Source organism: Procambarus clarkii, chromosome 13 (genome assembly GCF_040958095.1).
Source record: "Procambarus clarkii isolate CNS0578487 chromosome 13, FALCON_Pclarkii_2.0, whole genome shotgun sequence".
Classification (NCBI taxonomy): domain Eukaryota; kingdom Metazoa; phylum Arthropoda; class Malacostraca; order Decapoda; family Cambaridae; genus Procambarus; species Procambarus clarkii.
Window position 1 is genome coordinate 22,051,927 of NC_091162.1, and position 19,225 is coordinate 22,071,151.

General features: G+C 45.3%; 1 protein-coding gene across 1 annotated transcript; it reads right to left on the reverse strand.

Moving 5' to 3' along the window:
* Positions 1-369: 369 nt before the first annotated feature.
* On the reverse strand, positions 370-18,668 carry LOC138364401 (micronuclear linker histone polyprotein-like). Its single transcript, XM_069324020.1, has 3 exons — positions 18,476-18,668; positions 12,180-13,601; positions 370-407 (listed from the first exon to the last, which is right to left on the reverse strand). Exons 2-3 carry the CDS (start codon positions 13,597-13,599, stop codon positions 370-372), a joined length of 1,458 nt encoding a protein of 485 aa, XP_069180121.1. The 5' UTR covers positions 13,600-13,601; positions 18,476-18,668.
* Between the last annotated feature and the right edge of the window lie 557 nt (positions 18,669-19,225).

Genomic DNA, 19,225 nt, shown 5'->3' on the forward strand with positions numbered 1-19,225 from the left:
TAGTATGAATACAGATAAGATAAAAGGTAGTCGATCATCACTACACAAAACTTGCACTTACATCCACCACCCGGCACACAAAACTTGCACTTACATCCACCACCCGCCACACAACACTTACCTCCACCACCCACCACACAACACTTGCACTTCCGTCCTTTACAGCCAGTCTTATACACGCTCTCACCCACCGAACACAACGTCTTGCAAGACCCTCCACGCTTCTTGCACTTGCTCTTGGTTTTGCAATCTGTTGATGAAGGACAGTTTTACAACATACAATATCATGTGTGTATAAAGGTAGGCCTCCACGAGTCAGGTAATGGAGCAACCTTCCCCATAGTCACCTCGGGAGACCAGACACTACTCTCAGTGGTACTGGTGCCTCTTGCACTTGCTCTTGCAACCTGTTGATCAAAGACAGTTTTACAACATACAATAATATTTGTGTATACAGCTAGACTTCAACGTCGTAGATAATATCGTCACCTTCCATTATTTTGGGAAACCAAAATATTACTTACAGCGTTTTAATATAATATAATATATTACTTTTTTGAATAGATAAGATTATGTTTTTACCATTTACTTTGGTAGCTTTAATGTTTACATTTTCTCAGTATCTGTGAGCTACACGATTTGGGTAAAGGCAAAAATCACACAACAGGAATTTAATATTTATGCTGAATTATTTCACCTGACCTTCCCTGCAGCAGAGAGAGACTCTCAGCTGACCTGACCTAGGCCAGAGAGAGACCCTTAGTTGTTCTGACCCAGAGCAGTGAGAGAGACCCTCAGTTGACCTGAGTGCCATCAATGAGAGATCATATAGTGTACAACAATAAATCTACGACAGTGAGAGACGGTCAGTTCACCTGACCTAGAGCAGAAAGAAAGATCCTCAGTTGACCTGACCTATGTCACACTTACCATCTGCTGGCCGGCCCCAGGTAAGATGGCCACAGGTTAATTTATACTATATTATTAGGCGGCAGAAAGCCAGTTTTTAATTTATTTAGTTTTTAAGTTCCTGCAGGAAGGATAAAGCCGCCTAGTCTATGATTCAATATAGTGGGCGTCAGGCCCGTTGATTAGAGAATTCTCGCCAAGATTTGTGGAAGGCGACGATGCTGGACTCCCCGGATGTGGAGGAATAAGAGGACTGGTTACATGAAAGTTAGATTTAGCCAATAGAGTAGTGACCTAAAGTCACGTGATCGGAGGAGGGGCCCAGTTTGCTGCGTCACAGGCGGGCGAGTAAGCCCTCTGTCTCTTATCTTCGTGGAGGGACGAATTTTACACGTGCACCTAGGCTGACAAGAGAAACGGCGATGTATTTATATCGGTGACGAAAGAAATGGCCACTATTCTGCTGCCTTGTGGTGATTCTGTGACCACCGGACGATATAGCGGGTGTATAGTGCACCAAACAACTGCTACTCTGTGGATAGAATCAGTGATGTGCCTTTACAACATCAGCAGCTAATCAGCTAGTAACAGTGAACGGTGTAACGTGACAGTGAGTCTAGAGAACCCATGTGAGGACCGTTGCAAGCCATGGTCATCCAATAATTCATCATTTAGAGTGATGAGCAGTGTGATACCCTGAATCAGTGTGAAAAGGGTCGGTCAGGGCTACACCTCTCAGTGGATCCAATTGTAGAAATTTTACAACAATACAGGAAGCAGTTCCCCGGTAGCCTTATCGCCAGGGAGGGCCGGGAATGTCTGCAGTTGTCCATTCTATTACCCGGCCGCCTTGAGCAGCACCGTGTGGACAAGATGGGGTGAAGCACGAAGAGGAATTCCCCGCAAAACACCAGGACCGGAGAAGCAACGAGCATGCAGCCAACAGAGTAGTCTACCCTGGATAACTCTTGGGGGGGGGGGGGGTAGCGAGGTGCAGCGACAAAGCGCCAATTGTAAACCTGGTAGAATAAATCTGGCCCTCCTCTTGTAGTAGGCTGTGCCGAGAAACGAGAATTTATTTGACATGACTATCTACGGCCACAAGTAACATTTTAAAGTAGTTTTCTGGAATATGATAATTCTGTGTCAGTGCTAATGTTCATGGGTGTCACCAACATGACTACAATAGTCTGGGTGTCAGCAACACAACAACAACAGTCTGGGTGTCAGCAACACAACAACAATAGTCTGGGTGTCACCAACATGACAACAACAGTCTGGGCGTGTGTGAGAAATTCTGATTCCAAAATAATGATAAAAATCTAATGTATAATTCGAAGGACAACCTTTAATAAAAGGAAATAAATTGGGGGAACCAGTGCCTATGGACATCTTAGATGAGTATAAATGAGATCTATTAATATATAATAAATGAACTGTAGTTACTATTACTTGTAAAGCCAAATCCCTCCACAGAATTTGGGGTTTTAATAAGTAAATAGAATGTAAAGTATTTCAGGTAGTAAACTAATGAAATACTAATATGCATTAATTCAAATATTCACATATATAAATGATATGCAAGAATATGATATTCAGAACTAATACTACAATCTATCTACGAAAACTACAAAGACAGCTTAGCTGTAGGCAGAAATAGTAGTAATCATTCGTGAACTCATATAATCGTCGCCTGAAACGTGTTTCATCAGGCTACTCTGGGAACACGTGAGCGTCGAGGAAGTTATCGTCTCGCTTGCGTTTGTACTCTAGCTGAAAGACGATTCACATATAAAATCTATTGGAGAATATATTATTCCTCAAGTATTCATAGAAATTAATGTGAATAGCTAAGGGGAAGGAAACTTACGGGTTTGGTATAGAGGGCGCGCATCATACCGACATACTGTCTTATCTAAAATATTTAATGTAACTACAAAAACCTAGACAAGAAGAAACTAATGTGCCGGACACGGTTTCTGTGACGTAATGAAGCTGTTGCGTCTTGTTGGGGTCTGTAAGTGCACGGATGGCTCTCTATGAAGACGATTGTGTAGTCTGCTTCCAGATACTCTCCTTAAATATGGCGTCGCTTGCCAATCTCTCTCCTCCCGCTCCCCGGGGTAGCTCGCGCATGTGCAGTCGAACTACGACGCGTTGAATATTTTCTATGCTTTATTTAATTTCCCGTGTTGATGAAAATAAGATGTATCAGAAACTATAGAGAATTAATTGGTCTAATTTGACAATATTTAAATTATCGACGTTTCGGTCCGTCCTGGACCAATCTCAATCGACTTGAGAATGGCCCAGGACGGACCGAAACGTCGTCGTCCCTTCACATTCTAATTTGTGGTCTGGTCAACATTTAAATTATCGTTTCTTAATAATTAGATATACACTATGAGATAGAAGAGTGTTGGATAGAAATTTTAGTCATCAGTGAATGTGCTGGAGTAACAATTCGTAATTTTGTGAATTATTACCACCTAATAAACAATATTGTTAACTCGAATATTATCAGCTTGAATTCACTTAGTATATTCGTGCAATAGGGTTATTAAATAATAATTCACATTAAAGAATGTGAAATAGGGAGAACTTAATACAATTCTCGTGAATGTAAATATTTTCCCTTTCATCATGTGTGCTGATGCAACACCTGACTAGAATTTCTGGGAAATAAGACGATATTACGCCTTATTAAGTTAAACTCAATATTACTAAGCGATCTGTTAGTAAATATTATTGACCAGTATAAGAATAGTTTCTTAAGGTACTGAATGTTAGTAATAAGTTTTTTCTACAAAATTTCCAACAGGGTTTCAGCAACATAACAACAATAATCTGGGTGTCAGCAACATGAGAATAATAGTCTGGGTGTCAGCAACACAACAACAATAATCTGGGTGTCAGCAACAACAACAATAATCTGGGTGTCAGCAACATGAGAATAATAGTCTGGGTGTCAGCAACACAACAACAATAATCTGGGTGTCAGCAACAACAACAATAATCTGGGTGTCAGCAACATGAGAATAATAGTCTGGGTGTCAGCAACACAACAACAATTGTCTGGGTGTCAGCAACACAACAACAATAGTCTGGGTGTCAGCAACACAACAACAATAGTCTGGGTGTCAGCAACATGAGAATAATAGTCTGGGTGTCAGCAACAACAACAATAATCTGGGTGTCAGCAACATGAGAATAATAGTCTGGGTGTCAGCAACACAACAACAATTGTCTGGGTGTCAGCAACACAACAACAATAGTCTGGGTGTCAGCAACACAACAACAATAGTCTGGGTGTCAGCAACACAACAACAATAGTCTGGGTGTCAGCAACACAACAAGAATAGTCTGAGTGTCAGCAACAAAACAACAATAGTCTGGGTGGCAGCAACATAACAACAATAGTCTGGGTGTCAGCAACACAACAAAAATAGTCTAGGTGTCAGCAACACAACAACAATAGTCTGGGTGTCAGCAACACAACAACAATAGTCTGGGTGTCAGCAACACAACAACAATAGTCTGGGTGTCAGCAACACAACAACAATAGTATGGATTTTAGCAACATAACAACAATAGTCTGGGTGTCAGCAACACAACAACAATAGTCTGGGTGTCAGCAACACAACAACAATAGTCTGGGTGTCAGCCACTTAACAACAACAGTCTGGATGTCAGCAACACAACAAGAATAGTCAGGGTGTCAGCAACACAACAACAATAGTCTGGGTTGTCAGCAACACAACAACAATAGTCTGGGTGTCAGCAACACAACAACAATAGTCTGGGTGTCAGCAACACAAAAACAATAGTCTGGATTTTAGCAACACAACAACAATAGTCTGGGTGTCAGCAACACAACAACAACAGTCTGGGTGTCAGCAACACAACAAGAATAGTCAGGGTGTCAGCAACACAACAACAATAGTCTGGGTGTCAGCAACACAACAACAATAGTCTGGGTGTCAGCAACACAACAACAACAGTCTGGGTGTCAGCAACACAACAACAATAGTCTGGGTGTCAGCAACACAACAGCAATAGTCTGGGTGTCAGCAACACAACAACAATAGTCTGGGTGTCAGCAACACAACAACAATAGTCTGGGTGTCAGCAACACAACAACAATAGTCTGGGTGTCAGAAACACAACAACAATAGTCTGGATTTTAGCAACATAACAACAATAGTCTGGGTGTCAGCAACACAACAACAATAGTCTGGGTGTCAGCAACACAACAACAATAGTCTGGGTGTCAGCAACACAACAACAATAGTCTGGGTGTCAACAACACAACAACAATAGTCTGGGTGTCAGCAACACAACAACAATAGTCTGGGTGTCAGCAACACAACAACAATAGTCTGGGTGTCAGCAACACAACAACAATAGTCTGGGTGTCAGCCACACAACAACAATAGTCTGGGTGTCAGCCACTTAACAACAACAGTCTGGGTGTCAGCAACACAACAACAATAGTCTGGGTGTCAGCCACTCAACAACAACAGTCTGGGTGTCAGCAACACAACAACAATAGTCTGGGTGTCAGCAACACAACAACAATAGTCTGGGTGTCAGCAACACAACAACAATAGTCTGGGTGTCAGCAACACAACAACAACAGTCTGGGTGTCAGCAACACAACAACAACAGTCTGGGTGTCAGCAACACAACAACAATAGTCTGGGTGTCAGCAACACAACAACAACAGTCTGGGTGTCAGCAACACAACAACAATAGTCTGGGTGTCAGCAACACAACAACAATAGTCTGGGTGTCAGCAACACAACAACAACAGTCTGGGTGTCAGCAACACAACAACAATAGTCTGGGTGTCAGCAACACAACAACAATAGTTTGGGTGTCAGCAACACAACAACAACAGTCTGGGTGTCAGCAACACAACAACAATAGTCTGGGTGTCAGGCACACAACAACAACAGTCTGGGTGTCAGCCACTCAACAACAACAGTCTGGGTGTCAGCAACACAACAAGAATAGTCAGGGTGTCAGCAACACAACAACAATAGTCTGGGTTGTCAGCAACACAACAACAATAGTCTGGGTGTCAGCAACACAACAACAATAGTCTGGGTGTCAGCAACACAAAAACAATAGTCTGGATTTTAGCAACACAACAACAATAGTCTGGGTGTCAGCAACACAACAACAACAGTCTGGGTGTCAGCAACACAACAAGAATAGTCAGGGTGTCAGCAACACAACAACAATAGTCTGGGTGTCAGCAACACAACAACAATAGTCTGGGTGTCAGCAACACAACAACAACAGTCTGGGTGTCAGCAACACAACAACAATAGTCTGGGTGTCAGCAACACAACAACAATAGTCTGGGTGTCAGCAACACAACAACAACAGTCTGGGTGTCAGCCACACAACAACAGTCTGGGTGTCAGCAACACAACAACAATAGTCTGGGTGTCAGCAACACAACAACAACAGTCTGGGTGTCAGCAACACAACAACAATAGTCTGGGTGTCAGCAACACAACAACAATAGTCTGGGTGTCAGCAACACAACAACAATAGTCAGGGTGTCAGCAACATAACAACAATAGTCTGGGTGTCAGCAACACAACAAGAATAGTCTGGATTTTAGCAACATAACAACAATAGTCTGGGTGTCAACATGACAAGAATAGTCTGGGTGTCAGCAACACAACAACAACAGTCTGGGTGTCAGCAACACAACAACAATAGTTTGGGTGTCAGCAACACAACAACAACAGTCTGGGTGTCAGCAACACAATGTAACAAACTAGGCTAGTTGTAAGAATTATCCAGAGTGGTTTATCGACAAAAGAGAATGGGAAGCTGGGCCCGCGTGGTGACCCGGGACCTGACCCCAGGGGAATTCGCGGTGAAAATAATCGACGCCTTGTTCATAGCTGCGTATAATGAATCATCCTATAGTATTCAGTAAGTTAGAGAAATTAGCCTTTATTCATTTTGTATTAAAATTGTATTGTATAATATTACTGGGTACAATATCAAGAGTATTCTAATTATTGAGTTAAGTCACCATCAGTGACATCACGAATCAGATCTAAGTTGTAAGGCGGAGTGACCTGGCGGTCATAGGTCATCAGAGTTGACATGTCTACTATTTCTCAAAGTTCAATTAACCATTTTGGGGAACGGGAACAGCTCGGCCGTTAGATGCTTGTGTAATTTATCTTCAGTAAAATAATTCAATCAGTCTGGATCAATTAAGTACAACAGAGGTTAATTGTTACAACTTAAACCTTGCTAGTAACTTGGTAAAACTTAGACTATGCGGAAGGATACAATGCTCTAGTCTGGGGAAGACCAGACGAGGAGAGATCAGTGTGAACTCCAGATCAACTGGGCGAGGTCAGCCCATCTCACCTCTCCCCCAAGACCAGCCCAACATCTTTAGCTGGTCAACATAGAGGTATAGTTGCTATTGTTATTTATAGGGATAGTCAATTCATTGCCGTTCAGGAACAGTAGGGAGTGTTAAAGTGACAGGGAGTGAACATATTTAGATTTTGCTTTAGTTTTTCTTTTTATAAATTAATTAGTTAATAAATTGCATTTTTATTATTTCCATGTGTTTATGTGAACTTGTCCTGGTCACGTGGTCCACACGAGGCAGAGTTGAATTGGGCGCCGATTCTAACATCGAATCGGAATTCATCATCTCCGTCTAATTAATTCCACACTCAAGTTTCCGAGGTTATAAACTACTCGTGGGGATCAAGCCCCAAGGTTGATTAATTAGCATGATCGATCCAGACCTCGATCATTGCTCTGTGTTACTGGTCTGGTGGTGGCGGCGGAGGCGACTCTAGGGTTTTGCTCAAAGCCTAGGTCACGTCATACGGGTTGTAGAATCCTAAGTCGGTCAATCCTCTTAGGACCACGTGGCGTGGAGTCGGCTTTAGTAAAAGTTTTGGAGTCCCTTGTAGAGAATAAAAAGTAAGAATACGGGTAGAGGGGGAGAAGAGGAGGAAAGTTAAGTCGAGAACACCCTCCCCGTGTTACAACAACAACAATAGTCTGGGTGTCAGCAACACAACAACAATAGTCTGGGTGTCAGCAACACAACAACAATAGTCTGGGTGTCAGCAACACAACAACAATAGTCTGGGTGTCAGCAACACAACAACAATAGTCTGGGTGTCAGCAACACAACAACAATAGTCTGGGTGTCAGCAACACAACAACAATAGTCTGGGTGTCAGCAACACAACAACAACAGTCTGGGTGTCAGCAACACAACAACAATAGTCTGGGTGTCAGCAACACAACAACAATAGTTTGGGTGTCAGCAACACAACAACAACAGTCTGGGTGTCAGCCACACAACAACAACAGTCTGGGTGTCAGCCACTCAACAACAACAGTCTGGGTGTCAGCAACACAACAAGAATAGTCAGGGTGTCAGCAACACAACAACAATAGTCTGGGTGTCAGCAACACAACAACAATAGTCTGGGTGTCAGCAACACAACAACAATAGTCTGGGTGTCAGCAACACAAAAACAATAGTCTGGATTTTAGCAACACAGCAACAATAGTCTGGGTGTCAGCAACACAACAACAACAGTCTGGGTGTCAGCAACACAAGAATAGTCAGGGTGTCAGCAACACAACAACAATAGTCTGGGTGTCAGCAACACAACAACAATAGTCTGGGTGTCAGCAACACAACAACAACAGTCTGGGTGTCAGCAACACAACAACAATAGTCTGGGTGTCAGCAACACAACAACAATAGTCTGGGTGTCAGCAACACAACAACAACAGTCTGGGTGTCAGCCACACAACAACAATAGTCTGGGTGTCAGCAACACAACAACAACAGTCTGGGTGTCAGCAACACAACAACAATAGTCTGGGTGTCAGCAACACAACAACAATAGTCTGGGTGTCAGCAACACAACAACAATAGTCAGGGTGTCAGCAACATAACAACAATAGTCTGGGTGTCAGCAACACAACAAGAATAGTCTGGATTTTAGTAACATAACAACAATAGTCTGGGTGTCAACATGACAAGAATAGTCTGGGTGTCAGCAACACAACAACAACAGTCTGGGTGTCAGCAACACAACAACAATAGTCTGGGTGTCAGCAACACAACAACAACAGTCTGGGTGTCAGCAACACAATGTAACAAACTAGGCTAGTTGTAAGAATTATCCAGAGTGGTTTATTGACAAAAGAGAATGGGAAGCTGGGCCCGCGTGGTGACCCGGGACCTGACCCCAGGGGAATTCGCGGTGAAAATAATCGACGCCTTGTTCATAGCTGCGTATAATGAATCATCCTATAGTATTCAGTAAGTTAGAGAAATTAGCCTTTATTCATTTTGTATTAAAATTGTATTGTATAATATTACTGGGTACAATATCAAGAGTATTCTAATTATTGAGTTAAGTCACCATCAGTGACATCACGAATCAGATCTAAGTTGTAAGGCGGAGTGACCTGGCGGTCATAGGTCATCAGAGTTGACATGTCTACTATTTCTCAAAGTTCAATTAACCATTTTGGGGAACGGGAACAGCTCGGCCGTTAGATGCTTGTGTAATTTATCTTCAGTAAAATAATTCAATCAGTCTGGATCAATTAAGTACAACAGAGGTTAATTGTTACAACTTAAACCTTGCTAGTAACTTGGTAAAACTTAGACTATGCGGAAGGATACAATGCTCTAGTCTGGGGAAGACCAGACGAGGAGAGATCAGTGTGAACTCCAGATCAACTGGGCGAGGTCAGCCCATCTCACCTCTCCCCCAAGACCAGCCCAACATCTTTAGCTGGTCAACATAGAGGTATAGTTGCTATTGTTATTTATAGGGATAGTCAATTCATTGCCGTTCAGGAACAGTAGGGAGTGTTAAAGTGACGGAGTGAACATATTTAGATTTTGCTTTAGTTTTTCTTTTTATAAATTAATTAGTTAATAAATTGCATTTTTATTATTTCCATGTGTTTATGTGAACTTGTCCTGGTCACGTGGTCCACACGAGGCAGAGTTGAATTGGGCGCCGATTCTAACATCGAATCGGAATTCATCATCTCCGTCTAATTAATTCCACACTCAAGTTTCCGAGGTTATAAACTACTCGTGGGGATCAAGCCCCAAGGTTGATTAATTAGCATGATCGATCCAGACCTCGATCATTGCTCTGTGTTACTGGTCTGGTGGTGGCGGCGGAGGCGACTCTAGGGTTTTGCTCAAAGCCTAGGTCACGTCATACGGGTTGTAGAATCCTAAGTCGGTCAATCCTCTTAGGACCACATGGCGTGGAGTTGGCTTTAGTAAAAGTTTTGGAGTCCCTTGTAGAGAATAAAAAGTAAGAATACGGGTAGAGGGGGAGAAGAGGAGGAAAGTTAAGTCGAGAACACCCTCCCCGTGTTACAACAACAACAATAGTCTGGGTGTCAGCAACACAACAACAATAGTCTGGGTGTCAGCAACACAACAACAATAGTCTGGGTGTCAGCAACACAGCAACAATAGTCTGGGTGTCAGCAACACAACAACAATAGTCTGGGTGTCAGCAACACAACAACAACAGTCTGGGTGTCAGCAACACAACAACAATAGTCTGGGTGTCAGCAACACAACAACAATAGTCTGGGTGTCAGCAACACAACAACAATAGTCTGGGTGTCAGCAACACAACAACAATAGTCTGGGTGTCAGCAACACAACAACAATAGTCTGGGTGTCAGCAACACAACAACAATAGTCTGGGTGTCAGCAACACAACAACAATAGTCTGGGTGTCAGCAACACAACAATAGTATGGGTGTCAGCAACACAACAACAATAGTCTGGGTGTCAGCAACACAACAACAATAGTCTGGGTGTCAGCAACACAACAACAATAGTCTGGATTTTAGCAATGTAAGACAAAGCAGACAACACTCACCTTGTTTGCAACATTTACAAGTTTTACAGGAGCTGCTGGTGTAAATTTTGTACACAGATGAACACTTCTTATCTGGACTGACACACCGGCCGCCGTACCTCTTGCACGCCATTACAGTCTTCTTGCACCGGTCGTCCAGTGTCTGTCCTTCCCCGGAGCCTCCACTATTGTCGCCTCTGTCCTTCTTATTCTTACTTGAGGCTCCAGTCTTGTGGCCGCTGCCCTTCTTACTCTTCCTGGAGGCTCCAGTCTTGTGGCCTCTGCCCTTCTTACTCTTCCTGGAGGCTCCAGTCTTGTGGCCTCTGCCCTTCTTACTCTTCCTGGAGGCTACAGTCTTGTGGCCTCTGCCCTTCTTACTCTTCCTGGAGGCTACAGTCTTGTGGCCTCTGCCCTTCTTACTCTTCCTGGAGGCTACAGTCTTGTGGCCTCTGCCCTTCGTACTCTTCCTGGAGGCTCCAGTCTTGTGGCCTCTGCCCTTCTTACTTTTCCTGGAGGCTCCAGTCTTGTGGCCTCTGTCCTTCTTAATCTTCCTGGAGGCTACAGTCTTGTGGTCTCTGCCCTTCTTACTCTTCCTGGAGGCTCCAGTCTTGTGGCCTCTGACCTTCTTACTCTTCCTGGAGGCTCCAGTCTTGTGGCCTCTGTCCTTCTTACTCTTCCTGGAGGCTACAGTCTTGTGGCCTCTGCCCTTCTTACTCTTCCTGGAGGCTACAGTCTTGTGGCCTCTCTCCTTCTTACTCTTAACGGAGGCTCCAGTCTTGTGGCCTCTGTCCTTTTTACTCTTCCTGGAGGCTCCAGTCTTGTGGCCTCTGCCCTTCTTACTCTTCCTGGAGGCTCCAGTCTTGTGGCCTCTGTCCTTCTTACTCTTAACGGAGGCTCCAGTCTTGTGGCCTCTGTCCTTTTTACTCTTCCTGGAGGCTCCAGTCTTGTGGCCTCTGTCCTTCTTACTCTTCCTGGAGGCTACAGTCTGGTTACCTCTGACCTTCTTACTCTTCCTGGAGGCTCCAGTCTTGTGGCCTCTGTCCTTCTTACTCTTCACGGAGGCTACAGTCTTGTGGCCTCTGTCCTTCTTACTCTTCCTGGAGGCTACAGTCTGGTTACCTCTGACCTTCTTACTCTTCCTGGAGGCTCCAGTCTTGTGGCCTCTGTCCTTCTTACTCTTCACGGAGGCTCCAGTCTTGTGGCCTCTGTCCTTTTTACTCTTCCTGGAGGCTCCAGTCTTGTGGCCTCTGCCCTTCTTACTCTTCCTGGAGGCTCCAGTCTTGTGGCCTCTGACCTTCTTACTCTTCCTGGAGGCTACAGTCTTGTGGCCTCTGCCCTTCTTACTCTTCCTGGAGGCTGCAGTCTTGTGGCCTCTGCCCTTCTTACTCTTCCTGGAGGCTCCAGTCTTGTGGCCTCTGTCCTTCTTACTCTTCACGGAGGCTACAGTCTTGTGGCCTCTGCCCTTCTTACTCTTCCTGGAGGCTCCAGTCTTGTGGCCTCTGACCTTCTTACTCTTCCTGGAGGCTCCAGTCTGGTTACCTCTGACCTTCTTACTCTTCCTGGAGGCTACAGTCTTGTGGCCTCTCTCCTTCTTACTCTTCCTGGAGGCTACAGTCTTGTGGCCTCTGCCCTTCTTACTCTTACTGGAGGCTCCAGTCTTGTGGCCTCTGACCTTCTTACTCTTCCTGGAGGCTCCAGTCTTGTGGCCTCTGTCCTTCTTACTCTTCCTGGAGGCTCCAGTCTTGTGTCTTCGGACCTTCTTACTCTTCCTGGAGGCTCCAGTCTTGTGGCCTCTGTCCTTCTTACTCTTCCTGGAGGCTCCAGTCTTGTGGCCTCTGACCTTCTTACTCTTACTCATATTTGTATTACTCATATTTTTCTTCTTATTCCCTTTTTTTTTTGTATTATCCTTATTTATTTTATTTACGTTAAATCTATTTTTCTTCACATTTATCTTGCTCTCCCTCGAGTATGTTTTTGTTTTCTTCCTCGAGGATGAACTTATTCTCTCAAGTTTTTGCTTCTGATTTTTAATTTTCTTGACTTTTCTCCTCTTTGGTTCGACTGTATTTTTGTTCTTCCTGTGTTTATTGTTGTTCTTTCCTCTCTGGTTCTTATTTCCTCCTCCGCCTCTCTTGCTCGTAATAATTTCTATATAATCTTTTATCTTTTTCTCTCGGTCAGGTTTGCCAATTTCTTCGTCATCTTTTCTCTTTCTTTGCGCTTTATCTATCTCCTTTCCTTTGTGGTTTGTGTTGGCTGTTATTGTCTTGTTTCTTGTGTTATTGTCTATTCCTTTTCTTCTTTCCCTTTTTCTTTCACCTTTCCGGTTGTCTTTTCCGTTTGGACTCTTCTCTTTTCCTTGTGGTTTCCGTGTTCTCTTGCTGCCAGGCCCAGTTTGTCCATTGTTCTTGTCACTGTCTTTATTAAGGTCATTCTTACCCATTCCCGTAAGCGTCTTTTTGCCTTTTCCTCTTCGTTGTTTTGTCTTTGTCTTGTTGTCATTTGTCGTCATCTCTGGCGTGTTCTCCTCGTTCTTGTCACCTCTATGACGACTCTTGTTGTTGTGTTCGTCTCTTATCTCTTTCCTCCTCGTGTTCTCATTTCTCTGTTTACTCTTTATTGCGGCCTTGTCTTCTCTCTTGTTTCTCTTCTTATCACCACTTTTATTCTTTAATATTTTCTGGCTGCCATCGTCGCTTGCGGGTCCATTCTTACTCTCTCTGGTTATCCTTCCTGTTCTTGGAGGCTCAAGCGACCCCATACCTGTTATAAAAACATATATATATATATTAGGAGGTATTTACTGTGCATATGTTCCTCTTACCTTATGTAAATCTCTCTAAACACATCTACTGTCCTTATGTTAAGGTCTAACAATTGTTAGTGCTCTATACAAGTGAGTACAGTTGTTGGAGTTGTTATAACTACCCAGGAGTGCTGCAATTAATTAATGCCGTTTAAAATACAGCTGCAAATTGTTTCATTCAAAATGGGGTAATTCTGACAAGCCATAAATTTATTTTTCCGTCGAGGTCACTAGAGATGGTCTTCCTCGGGCAAATTTATGTCAATGTTTGTAAAGAGGAAAAGCAGGTATATTAGGCTATCAGTAAATTAACATAATACAATATTATGCATAAAAAATAATCCGATGTGTAATACTTTTATCATAGAATTTTAAAGAATTACATTAGCAGACAAATAATTAATACTGTACGTCAGAACACCAGTAAAAACGTAAATGTAGAATAATTAAGAATAAAATTAACTATTGACAAGCTAGTGGTCAACCCGCCACACGTGACGTCACCAGGCGCCGTCAGCCAGTCTTCCATCAACCTTCTAGATGGACGGACGGACGCTCCAACTCAACCTCTTGTTTCCCACCAGCATCTACGACCTCTGAAGGCTTTCGTATGTCGTTCCAATGTGTTGTTGTAGTTGGTGGCTTACTATGAGCTTACGTTCACAGAACACCTTGGCTTCCCCAATATTAATCTCGTATACACAAGCGAGAGAAATCGTGAATCAACCTGGCCGCACTTCCTGTCTAATTACCAACAAAGTATCGGCACCAGCCGTCATGTTAGTAGCACTCAGCCTCGGTATTGAGGCTGAAGGTAGAAGTTTACATCGCGGAAAATATTGTCGAGACGTGCCTCAAATTGCCCACCCTGGAAACACAAACCGAAACTGTCTCTATTTTCCGCTTGTTACAACTTGTAATAAAGTTGTTACATCTTGGCTTAACGTGTTTATGACGTATTAGAACGTTGTTACAACTTGCTATATTGGTTGTTATAACTGGTTAGGAAGTGTTAAAACTTGTTCCAACGTTGTACCAACGTCGTAGTTTCGGTGTGTGTTTGGCGGGCAACGACTCCACTCCAGTTGCCAGTTAAGTAATGACTTGTCTTTATGCATGTAGTAGATGGATCAATTGGTTGGTGTGTAAATACACAAGCTTACTTGCAAGCTAGTTATGAAGCCTACCAAGCAACAAACTCGGCCAGACACCTTCAACTCTTTGTCTAGATTACTTGTAATGAAATCAATGTCACCCTCTTTCATAATAAATCTTGATTTAAAAACCCCATCATCTGTGGAAATACTCTGTGAATAACTTTGCTTAAATTTAATAAATTTACATGTGGGGACGTCATAAAGGAACGATAGTCCCCGGATATCGCCTGTAGCCTTGTTACTCTACAAAGAACAGTGTTCCTTAGGGCAATTACCTGGATAGAGTAAGATACTTGAAATATGAGATTTAAAGTAAGATTACCTCCAGAACGATAGACCACTGTAAATTCTTCGCGCTAATAGTTCTTGAAGCGAATGAACTTGTTCACACAGCCGTGCTCAATTGATGGGTCTCATGTTGTACCATAGATGAGTATGAAAAATATGTAGTAAGTCTCCCCACAGGATAAAGCAGTGGTATTAAAATATGAACAGCCATTTATTCTCATGCAGAGGTAATATCACAGATTTCCCACAGAACATATCTTGACTATCTGGAGCCGACAGGGCTCAACATTTGGCTGTACTTTCGAAGTAAAGACAGTATATTCATACCGGGGCTCACATTAAGGCTGTTGTTACAATGTTTGATCAGAGCAGACTCAATCACGTTTCGTTCAACAAAATCCTTACTTTTAACAATACATTTTGCCCATGTGAAGTCGACAGAATGATTACATAAACTGGAATGTAAATACAATGCACTGGAGTGCTGGGCTGTACGAATAGGATATGAATGCTGTTTTAAACGCGAGGAAAGAGATTTACCTGTCTGGCCGATGTAAACACATGCACACTCATTACAAGGGAAGGAATACACACAACCTGCTACCGACGAGGGCGAGTTCTTAATTATGGACTTAACTGTATTATCATTTTTGAACACTAGATTATTTCATGTTCGGTGACAGCAGTTCGGTGACAATTGCGCACTCTCAAAAGTAACATGTCCCCTTGGGAGTTGCGTGGTGACCGCCGGCCAGGTCGGACGTTCCTGAGGTCTCTCCGCTTCTGACTAGTGTTTACGTTGGGTGATCGCTTGTTTGCCCTGCTGGTGGTGGTTTGCCACTGACAGGGTGACGTTTGCTTAGCCATGGGGACGTCTCGCCCTCCACTGACGAGAACGCTGTCAGCTGGTCTGGCGTTTACGGTGCCGGTGGACCATCCATTGGTTGGTGTCGCCCTGGTGGACGTGCTGCATGTGCAGCTGTCTGACCAGGTGGGCATCCAGCTGCTTCAGGGCCACCGTGCTGTGGTACAAGTTCCGCCTCCAGGCTGCCTTTCAGGCGTTTCTCGAGGGGTGTGAGGGGCGTGTTTACCCTCTCCCTGATACTGCTGGCTCCGTTAAGGTGGTGAATCTTAGTGTCACCTTGACGTCTGTGACGGTGCATGGTGCCCCCTTCGAATTACAGGACGACTTTTTAACCTCCTGTTTCGAACGGTTTGGGGCTGTGTTAAGTGTTCGATGGAATAAGGTCGTTGCCGGGCACTGTGTTGGTATGCTTGACGGCTCCCGCAACCTGACGATGTCACTGAAGTGTAGTGTACCGTCGTCGATGTCCGTGTTGGGTTACACGCTCCACTGCCAGTACCGGGGTCAACCGCGCACCTGTTATCGGTGTGGTCACGAGGGTCATCTGGCTGCGGCGTGCGACGTGGGAGCAACTGGTCGGGTGCATGTTCTTCGTGCGGAGGATTTTCCGCCCCTGTTGCGTTCGGACGGTGTGGGTGCTGTGCCTGAGGCGCCTGACTGCCTGTCTCCTGCTCCACCTGTTGAGGCGAGTTCTCTCGCCCGTGCAACACGTCAGGTGACTGCTGTGGCCCCTGGGGTTGTTGAGCCGGTGTGTGAGGGTGACGGGGCGTCGCCTGCGCTGCGTGTAGTGCAGAGTGTCCCGGTGGAGGTTCATGTCCCACCCCCGCCTGTGGATGTGGTAACGGCTCCCGGGGACGCGGGTTCTGCTGTTTTGGAGGGGGTGCTTCGGCAAGGTGAGGTGCCTGCCGTGCCTGTGTGTGTTAACGACTGTAGTTCTGCTCTTTCCATCCCTTTGCAGAAGCGTGCACGTCGGTGTTCTGAGGCTGTTTCCGTGGATGATGTAGACAGTGTGGGTGATGTGGCCTCTGTGGACTCTTCAGACGGTGCGGGTGTGGCCTGTGTGGATGTAACGATGGTGTCCGTGCCTGCAGAGGGGTCTGCTGGGAGTGGTGTGGTGCGGCCTGTCTCGAAGCGTTCGCGGCGGGCTCGGAGTGTCTCCCCTTCGTGGTGTGCCTTGGGAGGAGGTGGGGGAGTATGGTGCTCAGCTGGCGCCCCCCGCCGTGGATGATGGTGCTGGGCGGGGCTCCGAAGTTGCTACCTGTGTCCCCCTTCCTGTGTCACCTGCTGTTGGATCCCCGCAGTGAGGGGTTGTCCCTGATGATCGGAACCTCGTCGTGATGTTGCGGAAAGATGTGCGCCGGGGGGCCTCGGCTCCTGTGCCCTGTGGTGGGGTCGCTGCCGCGCCTGCATCCCCTGCTGTTCCCCCTCCTTCATTACCCCGGTCTGGTGGTTGCCTAGTCCCGTCTGCTGGGGTCGTGCCCTGTGAGGGTCCGGAGTTGGGCCCTTATTGGGATGCCCGGGTGCTTCCGATCCCGTGGTGCTCGTCCACTATCTGGGTATCGTCTAAGAAGGTGTTTGTTTATAGGGTGCCGGATAGGATGTCTCAGCCGAGGGTACTGCCTGATGGCCGGCTGCCCGCCGACCTGTGGGTGATTTGGGAAGCGTACTGCTTGCGCTTTCCGATACGCAAGTTTCCGGAGAAGTATTAGTTCCCGTCTTGCGCACACCGCTACGCCGTGCCTGGAACAGCTGCCTCCGTGACCATGACGCCCCGCCCCCCGGTGCGGGGAGTCTCCCTCTAACGTTCGCCTCTGTTTTCGTCGCCACTCCTCTCTCTACGGCCCATCACATCTACCGCTTTTGACTTTCTTCTCCTCCTCACCTTCAACGCGTCTCCTTACATCTGTCCTGGTGCAGTCATCGGGAGGGTTACCCCTTCATGCAAACTGCACCTATTCTCAAGAAGAAGAAGAACATGTCCCCTTGGCCTTCTTCCTACCTCTGTAATAGATGATGGGAAATGTCTTTGGCTATGTTATGTATTGGCCGTGCATGCTTAACTCATGGACATTAAACAGATCACCGCTCTGCACATTATGGTCCAAACTGCGTTGTCCCAATTAGTCTACTTAGTCGTTTGCCTCCTTGTGGAATGTCCCGATTTTCATGACGATCGTATGTCCCTCGACAAATTCATTGGCGAGTCTCATACCTTTGATATCGCCCGCATTGTGTTTTTGTTCTCATATTGGCATCCTAAGTGAGAAATAACGCCTTTTGAATATCCAGCAACACTGATGGCGCTACATAGTCTCCCGGCTTGGTGCTTTTTGATAATTACTGAGGTAGATAATAAGAGGTACACTTAGATAAATAATTATATTTAGTGAGGTAGATAATAGGGGTATAATTACTGAGGTAGATAATAGGGGTATAATTACTGAGGTAGAAAATTATGTATAATTACTGAGGTAGATAATGGGGGTATAATTACTGAGGTAAACAACAGGGGTATACTTACTGAGGCAGCAGCGGGCACCGTTGGGGCAATCATTGTAGTCAGTGTGGGAGGTGAGACAGTCGGCTGGACCCCGCACACACACTCCCCCACCCGTGCCGCACCTCTCACCCGCACCTTCTGTCTGGAGCACCTGTGGGAGGTGAGACAGTTAGCTGGACCCCACACACACTCACCCACCTGTGCTGCTCCTCTCGCCCGCACCTCCAGTCTGGAGCTGCTGTGGGAGGCGAGGCAATCAGCCGGACCCCCCGCATATACACTCCACCGGAGTAGTGCATGTGATCCTATAGAACGGCCGTTTTCGGTCTGGCGACAGTCAGTCTACAGGGTCATTTTTTATCTTTTTTTGCTGGCGGTCTACACCAAAATATGTGCCGTTTTTATTTGGGTATAATTTGTTTAATTTTTTATGGGGTGGTAGATGCCAAAAATCTATGGTGACGTTGATTTGGCGACGACAGCCCTATAGAGAGCATAATTTTTTTACGGAGCTATTTTTGGCGGCAGTTACTGAAAAACTGTGGGGATTTTTTTTTTATTTTGGCGACTGCCAGTCTGGAATAGGTAATCCTGCTTGAAGCCGCATGACCTGGGGGAAAATCGTGGCAGTCAGTGGGTTTGTCTGAAGAACCTGTAAATGGGCAAGGGCAGACACTGGGCTGGGATAGGAAAACTCAAATGGTCGGTTTCGGCCTTCATTCGGTTTGGTCACTATCGTCTGCAGGTTTCTTCGAGTCCTCTCTGCTGGTA